At 33.1% G+C, this 17,598-nt stretch overlaps 1 protein-coding gene across 1 annotated transcript in view; it reads right to left on the minus strand.

Moving 5' to 3' along the window:
- The window catches only part of LNPK (lunapark, ER junction formation factor), a 77,966-nt gene that overhangs the window by 6,308 nt on the left and 54,060 nt on the right, over positions 1 to 17,598 (minus strand). Inside the window, exons 9-12 of the mRNA XM_007965421.3 lie at positions 12,055 to 12,267; positions 4,128 to 4,233; positions 2,872 to 2,942; positions 1,973 to 2,143 (exon numbers count right to left, since the gene is read on the minus strand). Of these exons, the coding sequence (XP_007963612.3) occupies positions 1,973 to 2,143; positions 2,872 to 2,942; positions 4,128 to 4,233; positions 12,055 to 12,267 (561 nt within the window). The remainder of the gene's footprint in view (positions 1 to 1,972; positions 2,144 to 2,871; positions 2,943 to 4,127; positions 4,234 to 12,054; positions 12,268 to 17,598) is intronic.

The raw sequence follows: 17,598 nt of genomic DNA on the forward strand, positions 1-17,598 counted from the left end.
TTAATAGTTCAATATAATCATAAGCCACCGGTGTTCAAAACAAATGCAGCTTCATTTGTTCATCAGATATACTTCTAGTTGTTTACTAAAGGAAGCCAGCTTGGAATTGATAACTGTGTGCCACAGTGTTGAGTTAGAAGTCTTGAGAAAAGTTTCAATCTTCTGGAAAGCCAAAGAAAAAGATGCTCATGGCCACTTTGATGAATCCAAAGAGAAGTATGAAAGTTATTATTCTAGAAACTATCTTAACAAAATGGAATTGTTGCTTCAGTTTTTAGCATTATGGAGTTATCAAACTCTGCCTCCAGTTTTGTCTTCATGTAATAACATTACCTTATTAGGGTTGGGTTTGAGCAAGTAAGACTTCTTTCCAGGAATTTCAGACAGAAAATGAGACATCTGGGGTATTGCTTCTCCTAGATTAGATAAGAAGGAAAAGTATAGCTAGGTGTTGTTTGCTATCTATCTATCTTGACTTTAGCAGAAGATAAAAAGCATGGGACTCATTATCAAGATTTTCACTGTGTTGGCTGTTTTTTCTTGTCTCGTCTTTTTTGTTTGTTTTTGTTCCAACAATTAGCTTACAGACATTCACTTTAGCTTCTATAAGCAGGGCTAGTCATGGAAAAGACTTCAATTTTTCCTCTAGGCATCTTCTGTATGAAATCCTTTAATTTTCAGTTCCAAGAGGCTGCAATGGCAAGGCAGATGGTTTGCATGTGACAGCATGCAGCTCAGAGCACAACTTAAGCAAAAGAAAAAAATGGACATTCTGTTTGGAGTTGATGCTGCAGACTTGGAGAAGATGAATGCATTGATTCAGTGTTGGAAGAAACAGGCCTCTATCATAGCTATCTGTATTCAAATTCACTTCCATATTTGTTAGTAAGCCAAAAGCCAAGCCCAATTCAACACATGCATTTTAGGTTCACTCTTCAAAGTTAAAAAAAATATATAGATACCCAAACCCCATACTAAATTTCTGATATCTGAAAATTCACTGCTTCATATAATATTCTCAATTAAAGCAATTTATACAGTACTCAATGTTTTTATGAAGAAAATATCAAATACATGTAAATGGTAATTCCTAGAAATTAAAATAATTAATCCTGACTGGTAAATAAATTATGTGAACTAAACTTCTAATATGCATTTTTTTCCATATCACACATAGCAACAAAATATTATGGCCTATTTCATAATTTTGGCAATCTTCATAATTCAGAGCTGATTAACAAAGAGCTCCTGGCCAAATATTAACACTGTAGCAAGAAACAGTTGGCAATAGTCTAATCTTCCACCTCATCTTTTCCATTTTTTTTCATGAAACTTCCTCAAGAATTCCTAAAACAGAATTGTAAGATAAATTCCAAAATCCAATAAATTCTGATAAATTCTCTAAAACAAGGTTGATTTTTACATCAAAGGCAATGTTTATCTTCTGAACCTTTATAAATTGTTTCAATGAAATACCAGTCCTATTGATACAGTAATCCAAAAAAAAGGCAAGGATAACTTTATAATTCCAAAGTTTCCTGCTTTCTGGTAATTTCTACCAATTCATGTGGTAGATACAAACCTATTCTATCAACGTTAATCACAAATTTTGTATTTTATCCTTTGAATAGTTGTTTCATAATTTCAATAACCTGTTTCACTCAGATAAATTGAAAAAAATAACCCATGAAAATATTACTAATCAAATCTCCCAACACTTTTTAGAAAAGGTCACTCCATAAACAGTATTTAACTAGCTGATGCTAGATGCTGCTTATCACAATACAATCTGCATGTTAAAAGTAAAACATATCACACATCACACAGAAGGCTACAGTAACAGAGCAATAGTTGACATATGCATGCAGCAAAATCTGATAAATTAATCCATCTTTATCTAAAAGCATTATGCTTTTATTAATGTTAAACAACACATGTTATTAAGAGGCAAAACTGTTTAACATATTCATACCTTCAGTAAACTGGTTGTCTGATGAAAGCACACTTCCTGATGGCAAGGGACCAACTGAACTTGAACCTTCCACCATCTGCCTCTTCTCAAAACTGAACTCAGGAAGTCTTGGAGCCTGAGGTCTGGTTTTTCTCGCAGGGTTCAAGAAAAAACAGTAGGCACATCGAAAAGCTGCAGAGAATTTTTTAAAAATAAGCAAAACCACAAACCAAACAAAGTTCAAGGACTAATTAGTTAACTCACTTAAGACTATTTTTGCAGATATTCAAAAGAACCTTTTAAAAGTTACTGTGCATGTTATTTAAATAATAATATGGTAGATGCTCTGAACAGAACTAAAGCATACTTCCTAATTATTAGAATTTTTATTTTTAAAATTAAAGGCAGAAAAGGCATAGTAGGTTACATAGCAGGCTAACTATATAATAAGTTACAAATCATTAGGTATTTTAAAATCCAGAACCTTGCACATTTACTCATGAAAATGTAGTACATAATATTTTAGAAGCATTTTCAATTTACCACAGTTTTTAACAGTGGCTACACATGAGAATCATTTGCAGAGCTTTAAAAAATATACTGATGCCTGGACACCATACTCAGTCCATTAAATGAAACTCTTTGTAAATGGGTCCTGGGTATCATAATTATTTTAAGCTCTTTGGGTGATTGTGATGCACAGTGGGGTTTGAGAACAACTGGCCTAGAGGCTGTACATTATACAGGAAAAAACCTGAATTGTCTTCCCTGCTTTGCTCTATGTACTAAAATAAGGATAATATGCCCAACCAATGTATACAAAGACAGTATATAAAATAAAATGACACTGCATAGAAAATGGCATAGAATAAAATATTTAAGCGTAAATTGTTTAAATCTCATTGCCCAATAATTCTTACCAGTGTATTCAAATTCTTCCTTCAAAGCCATGCCATTATGAGAAAAACATTGCTGGCATATAAGTGCATACCTACACCGTAAGGAAAAATGAACAGACCAATTACAAAAGCAGACAAAGCTCATGACAGAGACTAATTTAGCCATCATGACTAATTTATATTTTAACACAGCTAAATATGCCATAACAAATTATATGAGACTTAGTAAACCACAAACAATATTCATTAAACAAAAGTCAAAATTAACCAAAGCCCAAATTTCAAGCATTTAAAAATATAATTTATACATCAAATTTAAAATAAACTAAGCAACAGTTAAATGAATACATCTTTACTAAGTTAGCAGAAACATATTTGACAACTGAACACTTAAATTTTGGTGTTTCCCAAAGTATAGTGCTGGGGATGAAAGCCTCCAAATCTGTGATAAGGCTGGAAAAGTTGGAGCCCTCTTAGAGATTCACAATGAACATTATGAAAACCTGAGAAGTCTTGCAGCAAATAGACATATTTAATTTTGTTTAGTACAACCCAAAGATTAATTTCTATACATGATTCTTATACCTTTCCCAGTTACACTAAACATCTTCCTCATTTTCTATTTATATACTTTCTCAGTCCTCTGTGGATATACTCAACGAATACTTCACTATATCAAATGTCATTCTATTTTGAATAACATACAATTCATTACATAAACATTAAATTCTGATTCCTTTTTTAAAATAATATTAATTAGGAGAGCTGTCAAACATCTACTACCCTATGAATTTTTTAAAAATCTATACTTTGACAATTGCTCTGTACATATCATACGATCTTCTAGAGTTATTTTAAGAATTGGAAAAGCATTTTGAGAACTGCTAAGTACTAAATACATGCAAATTGCTCTTAACGTTAAAAGTACTACTATCACCAAGTCCAGTACTGATACCTATAAAGCTCCATTTCTTAGAACCTATCAGAGTTGCATTATGTTTTTGCTCTTTAAGTTTAAAAGTTTCAATGAAATAATCTAGTTTCTCTAAAAGTTATAGCAGAGTTAATATTTTTTCAAAATGGATTTAACCCAGACTATGTTGTCAAAACTTCTACTGTGAAATAATTGAATATGTACTCTTTTGCAGAGCTATAAAATATTCCATTATGCTATGAAGTCAGAAAATAGGTGCCACAAAACTGTAGAACACCTAGTGTGTGCACACACACACATCCTGTTTTCACTTTCATTTATCTACCACCCCAGTAAATATTACCTGTTTTGTGGACCATCACCAACCAGATATTCAACAATTCTATCCAAAGCACCTCGTTCTCGGGGGAGAATAGGTCTTGCTAAAGGTGGACCTGGAGGATGAAGACCTATTAAATAAATAAATACATACAAAATTTATATACATGAAATATACATAAAGTTTAATTCCATTACCAAGAACTACCCATGCTTGTTAGAACTTTTAAAAGGTTTTAACAAAATAGCAAAATATTAATTCTTATAAATCTCTGAAGAACATTCAAGTTTTCATTAATAATACAGTACTACAAAAATAAATTTAAATATGTGCTATATTAGAACTACCTTTGCTAGTAGATTCTGTAGTAGATTCCTACATAACTACTAGCAAATAAAATTATGCTTAGTTCTGTACAAACTGATTTTTTTAAGTGCTCCAACTCTTAAAAGCCTACATAATAGTAAATCAGGGGACTTCCATTTCAGGCCATAATAGAGTAACAGGAGTCAGATTTAACATCCCACCTAAAACAACTAAAATACTGTGCAAAACATATGAAGTAACAGTTTTAAAGACACTGGATATCAAGCAATGTATGTTATTGTTCCCTGAGAAGACTAAAAACAAAACATGCCCTACAACTGCCCCAGCTTATTGCCTATAGTTTCCACTTGGCAGTGAAAGTAAACCCAGGTGAAGTGTAGCAGGCTCTCATAGTTGAGGAGACAAAGCCAGAATTCTAAGGAGGTCAAGGCATATCGAGTTCACAAGAAAGGGTACCAAGCAGGAGAGAAGGCACAGAGAAACAACAACAAAGATCTGCAGAGGGTCTACTGGAGAATTCAGCAGAGTACTGACTGGTGTATGCACGTGAGAAAACTATCTGAGGATGGAGGAAAAAGACTACTCAAAAAGGTGAAACGAAACAGCGTTTATACAGGGCCAAGAATATTGCTCATTTCCAATCAGAGTGGACAAACCTCCTAACACACAGGCCATTAGGTAAAGTATTCAGAAGAGTACTGTATAGGAATTTTTAAAACCCAGCATTCAATAAGGTAAAATTCACAATCTCTGGCATCAGATTAAAAATTACTAGACATGCCAATAAGCAGGAAAATATCACCAATAAGAAAAATCAATCAAAATTGACCCAGAAATCATGAAAATGACTTAATTAGTAGACAAATATTAAGACAATTCTGATGACTATATTTCCTATGTTTGAGAATCTAAAGATTCGGTATGCTAAGTAGACATAAAAAAACTTAAAACTTAAAACAAAATTGAACTTCTACAGATAAAAACTACAATGTCTAGTATAAAAAAATCCAGATTATATGTACAACAGTTTAGACACTGTACACAAAAAAACTTGTGAACTTTAAGACATAGCAATAGAAACCATACTAAATGATACCCAGGTGCAGTGGCTCATGCCTGTTATTCCAGCACTTTGAGAGGTCGAGGTAGACAGATCACTTGAGCTCAGGTGTTCAAGACCAGCCTTTGAGAGGTCGAGGTAGACAGATCACTTGAGCTCAGGTGTTCAAGACCAGTCTGGGCAATATGAGGAAGCCCCATTTCTACAAAAAAAAAATACAAAAATTAGCTAGGTGTGGTGGCATGCACCTGTAGTCCCAGCTACTCAGGAGGCAGAGGTAGAAGGACTGCTTGAACCCGCGAGGTGGAGGCTGCAGTAAGCCATGATCGTACCACTGCACTCCAGCCTGGGTGACAGCAAGACCACAGAACAATCTCAAGCAGCCTAATACATATATATATATATATAACTGGAGTCCATCAAGAAGAGGAGAGAAATGAAGAAAAAGACAAAACTATTTAAATAATGCATATTTTCCAAATTTGATTAAAGCTATAAACCCACAGATTCAAAAATATCAACAAATCCCAAATACAAGAAACATAATTTTGCTCCAACACAGTGCATGAACAAATTGCTTAAAACCAATAATAAAGAGAAAAATCTTGACTGCATACGGTGGTTCATGCCTGTAATCCCAGCACCTTGGGAGGCCAAGATGGACAGATCACAAGGTCAAGAGACAGAAACCATCCTGGCCAACATGGTGAAACCCCATCTCTACTAATACAAAAATTAGCTGGGCGTGGTGACACGTGCCTGTAGTCCCAGCTACTCAAGAGGCTGAGGCAGGAGAATTGCTTGAACCTGGGAAGTGGAGGTTGCAGTGGGCTGAGATTGTGCCACTACACTCCAGCCTGGGCAACAGAGCAATACTCTGTCTCAAAAAAAAAAAAAAAAAAAAAAAAAAAAGAGAGAGAGAAATCTTAAAAACAACCAAAAAAAATACATTCTGTACAGAGAAAAAGATAACAATGACAGCAGACTTCTCATCAGAAAAGACTCAAGTCAGAAAACGATGAAACAGTATGTGTAAAGTTCTGAAAGAAAAAAAACTGTCAAAAATTCTATATCCAGTATGAACATCTTTTTTAAATGAAGACTTTTTCAGATATACAAAACTGAAAGAATTCATCACTAGAAGAACAACAATACAAGAAATGTTAAAAAGAAGTCCTTCAGGCAGAAGGAAAGTGATAGCACATGGAAAGCAAGATCTACACAAAGGAATAAAGAATCTAAAACAGTTATCATGTGGGTAAATATATGACTTTTTATTATTTAAATCACCTTAAAAGATAACTGACTGCACTCTATTATGCATTATATGTAATCTAGAGATGATTTAAAGTATATGGAAGGTTATGTATAGATTATATGCAAATACCATGCCATTTCTTTTAAGAGATTTGAGCATCTATGCATTACAGTATCCCTGGGTGATCCTGGGACCAATCACCCATGAATATATGTTCTTTCAGGTAAATATAAAACATTTACCAATACATGGCATTCTCGGACATAAAACAAGTATCAATACACATAAGAAGATTTAAATAACACAATGTATGCTTTCTAACAATAGAATTAAATTAGAAATCAGCAGCAGATAAACATCTGAAAAATCTCCAAATATCTGGTGACTAAATAACATACATTTGAATAACCCAGGATTCAAAGAAAAAAGGAAAATTAGAAAGTATTTTGAACTGAATGAAAATGGAAAAAAAATCAAAATTTATGATACGCAGCTAAAGCAATACTGAGAAGAAAATTTATAATATTAAACACCTATATTACAAAAGAAGATAGGACTAAAATCCATAATTTCAGCTTCCATATTAAGAAACGATAAAAGAAGAGCAAATGAAACCCAAAGTACAGAATAAAAGAAATAATAAAGATCAGAGAGGAAATTAATACAATAGAAAATACAAAAATAATAAAGAAAAGCTGGTTCTTTGGAAAGATCAATTGTTAACCTCTAGCCAGACTAATCAGGGAAAAAAAGATACAAACTATTAACATCAGAAATGAGAAAAATAGCATAATTCTGGATTGTAAAAACATTAAAAGAATAATTAGGGAATATTATGAGCAACTTAATGCCAATAAATTCTACAGGTTAGATAAAATGGACAAATTCCTTGAAAGACTACCAAACTACTAAAGTTCACTCAAGAAGATAAAAATAATTATTTGTTAAAATTTTGTTAGGAATTTTTGCATCTATGTTCATGTGTGATATTTGTCATAGTTTTTCTTAAAGAAATTGAATTTTTAGTTAAAAAAAAAAAACAAACTTTTTCTCTCAGGAAAAAAACAAAACAAAACAAAAAAAACTGGCCCAGATGCTTCAACTGGTCAAATCTTTAAAATTAAGGAAACATTTAAATTAAGGAAGAAATAATACCAATTCTACACAAATTGTCCAGAAAATTGAATAGGGAATACTTACTCATAATGTTATGAAATGAAACGGACATAACTCTGATACCAAAACCAGAAAAAGATATGACAAGGAAAAAATAAACAAAAAAAACCCACAGACCAATATTCCTAATGAGTACTGATATAAACATTTTTAACAAAATATTAGCAAATCAAAGCCAACAATATGCATATAAGATAATTCATCATGATCAAGTGAGATTTATTCCAGGAAAGCAAGTTAGTTTAACATTTAAAAATCAATGTAATTCACTATATGAACAGGCATTAAAACAAAGAAACAAAGTCCAATAAAAACATCTCAATAGCTGCAGAAACAGCATTTGAAAAAATCCACAATCTATTACTGATTTAAAAGAAAACCTTCAGCTAACTAAGAATAGATGGGCACTTCAAGCCGATAAGGAGTATTTATTAAAACAAAAAACCCTAGAGCTAACATCATGCTAAACTGTGAAAGAATAATTACTTTTCCCATAAGATCAACAAAAAGGCAAGGATGTCCACTCCTAGCACGTCTATTAACACTGTACTGAAGGTTATAGCTCATATAATAAGGTAAGAAAAATAAATAAAAGAAAACCAGATTGGAAAGGAAGAAGTAGAATTATCTTTATTCAGACAATGTGGCTATGTAGAAAATACTACATAATCTACAAAAACGTTATACTATCTAGAGCCAATAAATTAGTTTATCAAGGTTATAGGATACAAGAGCAATACACAAAAATCAATTGTATTTCTATATACTAGCAATAACCAATTGGAAATAGTTAATAAAACAATACCATTTACAAATGCATTAAAAATATGAAATAATTAGATGTGAATTTAACCAAAAAATGTGCAAAATCTATACACCAAACAGTACAAAACATTGCTGAAAGAAATTAATGACCTAAATAAGTGAATTGAAATATACTGTGTTCATGTAATAAATTAGACAATATCATAAGAGACTAATAGTGAGTGGGGAGTGGAGGAATAACACATAAAATTTAATTATTTTATACAAAAATAATAAAAATAAAGAGTTACACATTCAAACGTTATGAATTGTAACCCTATAACCTCTGAAAACTGAAAGAGAACTATTTGCAGGAGATACTCTGAATTGAAACAACACACAGAAGGCACTGAGAAGAAAGTGACAAAATGTGATGTTTGCCTTTGTAAAATAAGACAGAATGAACATCATAAGGTGGGCAGCAATGGAGGTTTACATGGAGACTTCATAGAAGACTCTGAAACAAAATGGAACCCTATTGGAAGACGCCCTGCAATATAGGGATACAAAGGTTTCAAAATGGCTGTGACAAAATCTTTCAAGTATTCAAGATGGCTTTAGGATAGCAATACATTATACTAAATTCCTATAATTTAAAGGAATAAAAAGGAAATTTGATTTGTAAATAATCACAAACTTAAAGGCTATTACCATCTATAAAAGGGCAACTGATGTCAAAATTATAGCTATTAGTAAATAAAAGTCAGGTTCCAGACCAAGTTCTTAGTATTAGAAATCAAGTACACTTTTTTTTTTTTTTTTTTTTTGAGACGGAGTCTCACTCTGTCGCCCAGGCTGGAGTACAGTGGCATGATCTCAGCTCACCGCAACCTCCACCTCCTGGGTTCCAGCGAATCTCCTGCCTCAGCCTCCCAAGTAGCTGGGATTACAGGCACCGGCCACAAGGCCTGGATAATTTTTGTATTTTTAGTAGAGATGAAGTTTCACCGTGTTAGTCAGGCTGGTCTCGAACTCCTGACCTCAGGTGATCGGCCCGTCTCAGCCTCCCAAAGTGCTGGGATTACAGGCGTGAGCCACTGCACCCAGCTTTCAAATACACTTTTAAGATTCCATCACTGGCAGGGCGCAGTGGCTCACACCTGTAATCCCAGCACTTTGGGAGGCCAAAGTGGGCAGATCACCTGAGGTCAGGAGTTTGAGAACAGCCTGGCCAATACGGCGAAACTCCTACTAAAAATTAAAAAATTAGCCAGGCCTGGTGGCGCCCGCCTGTAATCCCAGCTACTCAGCAGGCTGAGGCAGGAGAACTGCTTGAACCCATGAGGCAGAGGTTGCAGTGAGCCAAGATCCACGACACTGCACTCCAATCTGGACGACAGAACAAGACTCCGTCTCAAAAAAAAAAAAAAGATTCCATCAGCTAAGTTACTGGTTTACTTGTGCTAACAACATTCAATTATTATCATCAGAAAATAAACTTGAATCCAGACATGGTCATCCCTCATTATCAAATTTTCAGCTTGATTGAATAAGCAAGCCAAATTAGATTTGGAAAGCATTTAAGCCAACTTAACTTTTGCTAGAGTATTTTACTTCTACATATTTAAAGTGAACATATCCACAAAAGAATCTGGATACATGAAATAACAGATTTCATAAAAATGTCTTAAACCTCTTGCACATGCATCTTTATATTCATGCTGTTATAGACAATGGTAATTAATACAAACATCAAAAGCAATCATTGTAGGAATACTGGTCATTTTTACACAGCTTGGCAAATTATCAAGTACCTGCTGGTTATTAATTTTCAAACATATGGGAGCTCTGTGGTAATACACATTAAATTGATTCTCTTCCACAAATATGGCATAAAGAAAAAATTAAGTATTAATCTTCTTTATAATAAATTATTTAACTCATTCACATTTTTGGCAATGTACAATTTAAACACAGTCTTTCACACAGAAACTAATTAAAAACTTTAGTAAAACATGTTATATTTACATGATCATAAACTCTAGGCTATTATTCCTTCTATAGCCCTATTCTTACATGTGCAATACAGTTTTTATTCCTATATATGTTGCTAAACTTTTTGCTTAAAATAAATTAGATATACAAAGGTATATAATCCATACATTGGCACCCAAAAATGTTATTTCATTAAACAACCAGGAATTTTAATTTACAAATCATGGGTATCTCAAATCAACCAGATAACAACAGAAACATTAATTTTCAATCAATTTAACTTTTCTCAATTGCATAAAATATATGGCTGCCTTAAGTATTGTCATTATATGTCAAATTTAAAAGTATTGTTTTACATAACTACTTTAAAACTTTTAAGATTTGTATACATTTCATTTATAGTCAGTATTCTTAATTTGTTAATAAATGAGGAAGTTTTTTAGTCTTCTAAAATCTCATGCTGCATTTGTGAAGGAAAACAGGAAAAACATCTACTGTACTATGTAACATTTCCATTTTTTAATGATTTTACTACACAAATACTCTGATTACCTGATATCAGCTACTGCCTAGCCTCAAAATCATTATTAATTATATATTAGTAATTAGTCATGAAATAACAAATTAATCTACATTAGAATTAAATAATTAAAAACAAATAATTTACTATCATATACAACAATATGACATGGAAATCTATGTAAAACAACGTGATCTGTGCTAAAGCAGTGGACTTCCATGCCCCAATCACACTCCAAAAGAAACTGCAGGGTACTATATAGTCTATTACACTTCAGAATGGGATCTTCCCCTAGAGATCCACCACAGTGAAAAGAGATAATCTATGAAATAAAATAAAGACAATATGTTCATTTTAGAGCTTTATAAAATATCTATCAGAAAATACTAAGGTTCTATGCCTTAAAAAAAATCTACTAGCCCACATTAACAAAAGTATACCATAATACAGGAGTATTATTCCTGAAATATGTTGTCTTGTTTAAAAATATATGTATGGAGTTTAGCAAAAAACATCACTACATTCCAAAAGTGTTTTCTTCTATCCCCATTTTATATAAATCTGGAGGCATTTTAAAGTTGAATATAAAAAGATATGCTGTACTGTTGGCTACAGAATAATACAAAGTTTTATTGCCATTTAAACAAAGAAGCCATAACAGTTAAATGAGCTCGAGAAATAGGTTTCAGTATCGCAAGGTGCCAGCTGTAAAGAGTTATGGCTAATTGAATATGGAACTCCTGCTTAATCAGATAACTGCTCTGCTATTTCCAAATGAAATGCCATTTCCATACCATCTGAAAATGGCCCATTTTATTGGTAACCAGAGAAAACAATATAAACTGTAAATAACATTAAGTGCTCTGTTTACCCATTCCAGGCACTGAAGTAGCAGGGGATCCAAGATGTCTTGGTAACACATTTGATGGGAGGGCTGGAGTAACAGTCCTTTCTGGGGGTCCACCAGGGGCAGAACTGTCCTTTGGTGGTCCAGGAGATACTGGAACTTGTGGAGGAGGGCCCTGGTTAGGGCTTGCTGGTGTTGGAGAAAGGTTTCTTTGAGCTGCAGTTCGCTGACGAATCTCTGAGAAGAGTAAGTACATACTAGACTTAATTTCCAATATACCATATTAGCCAATATCACAAACAATTTATATTTATTAAAATGTTACAGCCCCAAAAGGCATTGTAGTGTCAAAATTACTTATAATAAGAAATCTATAATATGTGACATGAAAACAAAGTACTCTATTTCTGAACTTACAGTTCAACTGTACATGTTTACACAACAAGCCGTGATCTAAGTGTAGCTACTGATACCACTTTTCAAAACAAATTCAGTAAAATAAAATAACCTAATTATGTGTCAAGTCTTTTTACAGTAATCTTCCTAATTATGATAAAGGAAAGAAAGTTTATCAGAATTAGTGAAAACTCCAAATTGCAGATTTGTTTTTCAAGATTTAAAAAACTAAAAACTAAGAGATAAGTGAATAAGTATATTCTGGAATTATCAAAGTAATTAATCTAAGTAGTCAAAGAAACGCTGAAAAAGTATTTTTACTATTAGGAGGTACCATTTCCATTCTCCTTTATGGTATTGCTATCCTTTTGGCAAATTTGTTTTGGCCAAAACATTCAACAGACCTACTCCATATAAACAATGTTTCATCATTAATAAATCTTAAGCTTATAGTTACAGAAATTACAAGATTCTCTGTAACAGGGGTCAGCAAACATGCCAAATCCAGGCTGCTGCCTGCTTTTGTAGTTTTATTAGAACACAGGCCAGTTCTTTTGTTTACATATTGTCTATGACTGCTTTAGAAGAGTAGAGTCCTTGCAACAGAGACCATATGGCTCTCAAGGCCATTTAACTATATTTACTATCTGGCTCTTTACAAAAAAAGTTTCATGACTTGTACTCAGTAACATAAAATTAAATTCTACTATTCTCCATTCCCACCAATATTTTACTTGAATGTCAGTGGTAAGATTTCACATAAAGAAGCCTTTATACTTTTTCAATTCTACCTACCACATTAAATTATCACAAATCCTGAATTAGTGAGCTGAAACTAAATGAGTTATTTTTAATTGGCATAAATAGTAAAAATACATAGGTCCAGAAGCAAAACACTTGGACTCTACTTGACAGTTAAAGATTTTCATGAAAGTTCATTGCAATTGAAAGTACAGGTCTAGCATCAGATCTTAGTTCATCCCAATCTAGTCTACTAGCTAAGAACCGGGGTCCTGAAGTCAAAAAGATTTGGCTGGAATCCTGGCGCTGGCTACATGACTTCAGATGGGTTACTTAACTTTGACAAACCCATTATTTTATCTGTAAAATTAGGATAATATTATTAAGTAATATAATTGTTATGAGAATTAAATATGATAATGTATGTAAACTGATAGCTCACATTTAATGAATACTTACTTCAGATGACAGTTTTTGTGCACAACTAAGTATTTTCAAATGATTTTAGCTAAAATTACTGGGACCAACTAATTTTCCATTGGTTCACAATTTAATCTTTAACCAAGCCATGGCAATAATAAATTATAAGCATAGTATCATTATAAAAATGGAAGCATCTTTATATTTTGCTACTTTCCATGCAAATTATGTAGAAAATTTCAGCTTTCACCTGAACAAATCATATCCTAATATCTGCAAATTAGCTGCTAACTTTATTTTTTACTCACAAGGAGCACCTTAATAGGTGGTTGCACATTAGGAAAGCTGTTAAATGCTGCAAAATGTACTGAGATCAATAAAATCATATTAGGATTTGATAATTTAAACTGCTTATTTGGGCCGGGCGCGGTGGCTCAAGCCTGTAATCCCAGCACTTTGGGAGGCCGAGATGGGTGGATCACGAGGTCAGGAGATCGAGACCATCCTGGCTAACACGGTGAAAGCCCATCTCTACTAAAAATACAAAAAAATTAGCCAGGCGTGGTGGCAGGCGCCTGTAGTCCCAGCTACTCGGGAGGCTGAGGCAGGAGAATGGCGTGAACCCAGGAGGCGGAGCTTGCAGTGAGCCGAGATAGTGCCACTGCACTCCAGCCTGGGCGACAGAGCAAGACTCCGCCTCAAAAAAAAAAAAAAAAAACAAAAAAAAAAAAAAAACTGCTCATTTGAAAATAAGGTATCAAATACTGTAAATCATTTTTCAGCCAACTTTCAGGTAAAGCATAACTCAAAAAGCGGCATTTTTCCCAGATAAATAAAAGTTTAGCATTTATTAGACTATATAAAAGCAGCTATTATCCTTCCTCTTCATGAAGACTTGAGACTACTTCCTCTAAATGTACATTTAGCCAGTGAAAATTACCTGAATGCTTTTACTGTCACTAGTACACCACTGAAAGGTGACTGGCTAACAAAGAACACCATGTCAAGCATTCCATAAAAGAGACGTCCCTTAATAATTATAAATCTAAACTTAGGCAAAGGGGGAAAATGTACAGCAGAGTCACAAAAGGGAGAAAATGTAGTTTCATAATTTTCAAAGGAAAAGCAAGTAACAAAGGTTACAATATCTTCAATAGTTTAAAATAACAACAAGGTACCAAATCTATATTTGGCAAAATATTATAAAATATTCTGGTAGTCTCAATTTAAAATACCTCAGATTTATCTCCTTTTAACTACTTGTGATTCACAAAGTTTTGTATTAATTACTCTAAAAAGTTTCCAGTACTCAACAAAATAGTCATATTAGATATATTCCACATTTCCTGCCTCAATTGTAAGATACAAAGCCCCCAAAGCCCCCAAAAGAGCCACCAAGCATTCCACATGAATCTGGCAAAAAAATCATAAGCAGCATGCCATAAGGTTAATTCTCAACTGGAGTATGTTTTAACACCCTCATCAATGATCAATGATCCAACAAAAATCACAGTCACTGAGGATGATGACATGCCTATATTAGGTTTAAATTCAAAATGAAGTAAACAGACCCATTACCAACCTCTTTTCAAAGAGGTTATTAAGAGTTATGAATAAAGTTAGTTTGGTTAGTGGGTACAAAATATAGTTAGATAGGAGGAATAAGAACTAGTGTTTGATAGTACAGTAGGGTGACTACAATTAACAATAATGTGCCATTCAAAATAGCTAGAAGAGAAGAATTGGAATGTTCTCAACATAAGATAAATGCTAGAGGTGATGGATATCCCAATTACCTTGATTTAATCATTATAAATTGTATGCAAGTATGTAACCCCAAAAATATGTACAATTATATATCAATTAAAAATGAAGCAAATAGAACCCAAATGATATATTTTTTAAACTACTATATTAAACAGAAGCTTAAATTAATGATAAAACAGCATAGCTGTGCAAAGCAAAGACTCTGGGATCAAATGATCGTAATTTTAGCTCCACCCTGTTTATTAGATGTGTATGCCACCTTTTCCAAGTTGATGACATCACTCAGTGCAGCTTTCTCATAATGTGAATACTTACCTCTTATGGTTGTTGTAAAGATTAAATGAGAAAATCAAGACAAAGAACTCAGCCAAAGCACATGCGAAGTACTTAACAGGCAATAACTATTAGCAGAAATAGTGCACATCTAAAGGTTCCAACGATTATAATAAATCAAAAACTAAACAACCTAGAATTTCTAAGGCAATTATTTAAAATATATAGATACTAATTTACACATTAAATGTTTCCCTAAAGTTATCTGTGAAGTCGTTTAAATGTATAAATTCACAATTTATATAAAAACTTAAATGTATAACTCTAGTTTGCTATTAAATAATATTGGGATGTTTTATAATACTCATCCCTTAATTATCAGATTTTTTAAATACTTTTTTTATGCTGCTAGAAGGTTTTGTCTTTGTTCTATTATCAAGCTGCAGTAGGAAGAACACCATACAATAATTAGGAGGCCTGGATTTTCATCTAGCTAATAGTACCAGTTCCTTTATTATTTCCATAGGTTATTGAGGAACAGGCGGTTATATAAGTAAGTTCTTTAGTGGTGATTTGTAAGATTTTGGTGCACCCATCACCCAAACAGTATACACTACACCCTACTTGTAGTCTTTTATTCCCATCCCCTTCCCGTTCTTTCCCCTGAGTCCCCAAAGTCCACTGTGTCATTCTTATGCCTTTGCACCCTCATAGCTTAGCTCTCACTTATGAGTGAGAACATACGATGTTTGGTTTTCCATTCCTGAGTTACTTCACTTAGAATAATAGTCTCCAAATCTCATCCAGGTCACTGCGAATGCTGTTAATTCATTCCTTTTTATGGCTGAGTAGTATTCCATCATTCATTCATATATATATATATATATATATATGAATACAAAAATAAAATATATATGAATACTATATATATACACATATATATATATCACAGTTTCTTTATTTACTCATTGGTTGACGGCATTTGGGTTGCTTCCACGTTTTTGTGATTGTAAATTGTGCTACTATAAACATGTGTGTGCAGTATCTTTTTCGTATAATGACTTGTTTTCCTCTGGGTAGAAACCCCGTAGTGGGATTGCTGGATCAAATGGTAGTTCTACTTTTATTTTTTAAGGAAATCTCCATACTGTTTTCCAGAATGGTTGTACTAGTTTACATTCCCACCAGCAGTGTAGAAGTGTTCCCTGTTCATCACACTCACACCAACATCTACTATTTTTTTATTTTTTTAATTATGGCCATTCTTGCAGGAGTAAGGTGGTATTGCATTTTGGTTTTGATTTGGATTTTCCTGATCATTAGTGACATTGAGTATTTTTTCACGTTTGTTGGCCAACTGTATATTTTCTTTTGAGAACTGTCTATTCATGTTCTTAGCCCACTTTTAGACAGGATTGTTTTTTTCTGGCTCCTTACGTGAACTAAAACCCCACTATGTTCCAAATTCCTTAACATGAGAGTGTTGGCAAAACTATAAAGGCAACATTCATATTTTCCCTAGCAGTGGTCAAAGGCTTTCTGAAGTACTGTGTCCAGTTCTAAGACTCACAAGAGAAAATTTCAGAAACTGGATTTTAGTAATGGGGGTGAGGGAATCTTTAAGCCTATTCACATATGCAGATGTGGAAACTCTTAGACTTACGGTGAATTCTGCTTTTTATACTTGTGAAAAAATTATACTATAGTATAATTTTATACTATAGTACTATAGTTAGGGCACAGGGATATATTTTCAGGTAAATTTCTATTGTTTTCAGTTCAGTAATTTTTAATTTATTTGAATGTAATTCCTTTAAATAGTCAAAATAATAAAGACATCTCTTCCTTCTACTTCCAAATTTTTCTGAAGTCCATATTCATTATATCTTCTCTTCACATTCACTCATACTAAGCTGCTCCAAATTCAGTTTCTACTCTATTTCGCTACCAAAATTGTACTCTCAATAGGTC

Source organism: Chlorocebus sabaeus, chromosome 10, assembly GCF_047675955.1.
Source record: "Chlorocebus sabaeus isolate Y175 chromosome 10, mChlSab1.0.hap1, whole genome shotgun sequence".
In the NCBI taxonomy this organism is placed as follows: domain Eukaryota; kingdom Metazoa; phylum Chordata; class Mammalia; order Primates; family Cercopithecidae; genus Chlorocebus; species Chlorocebus sabaeus.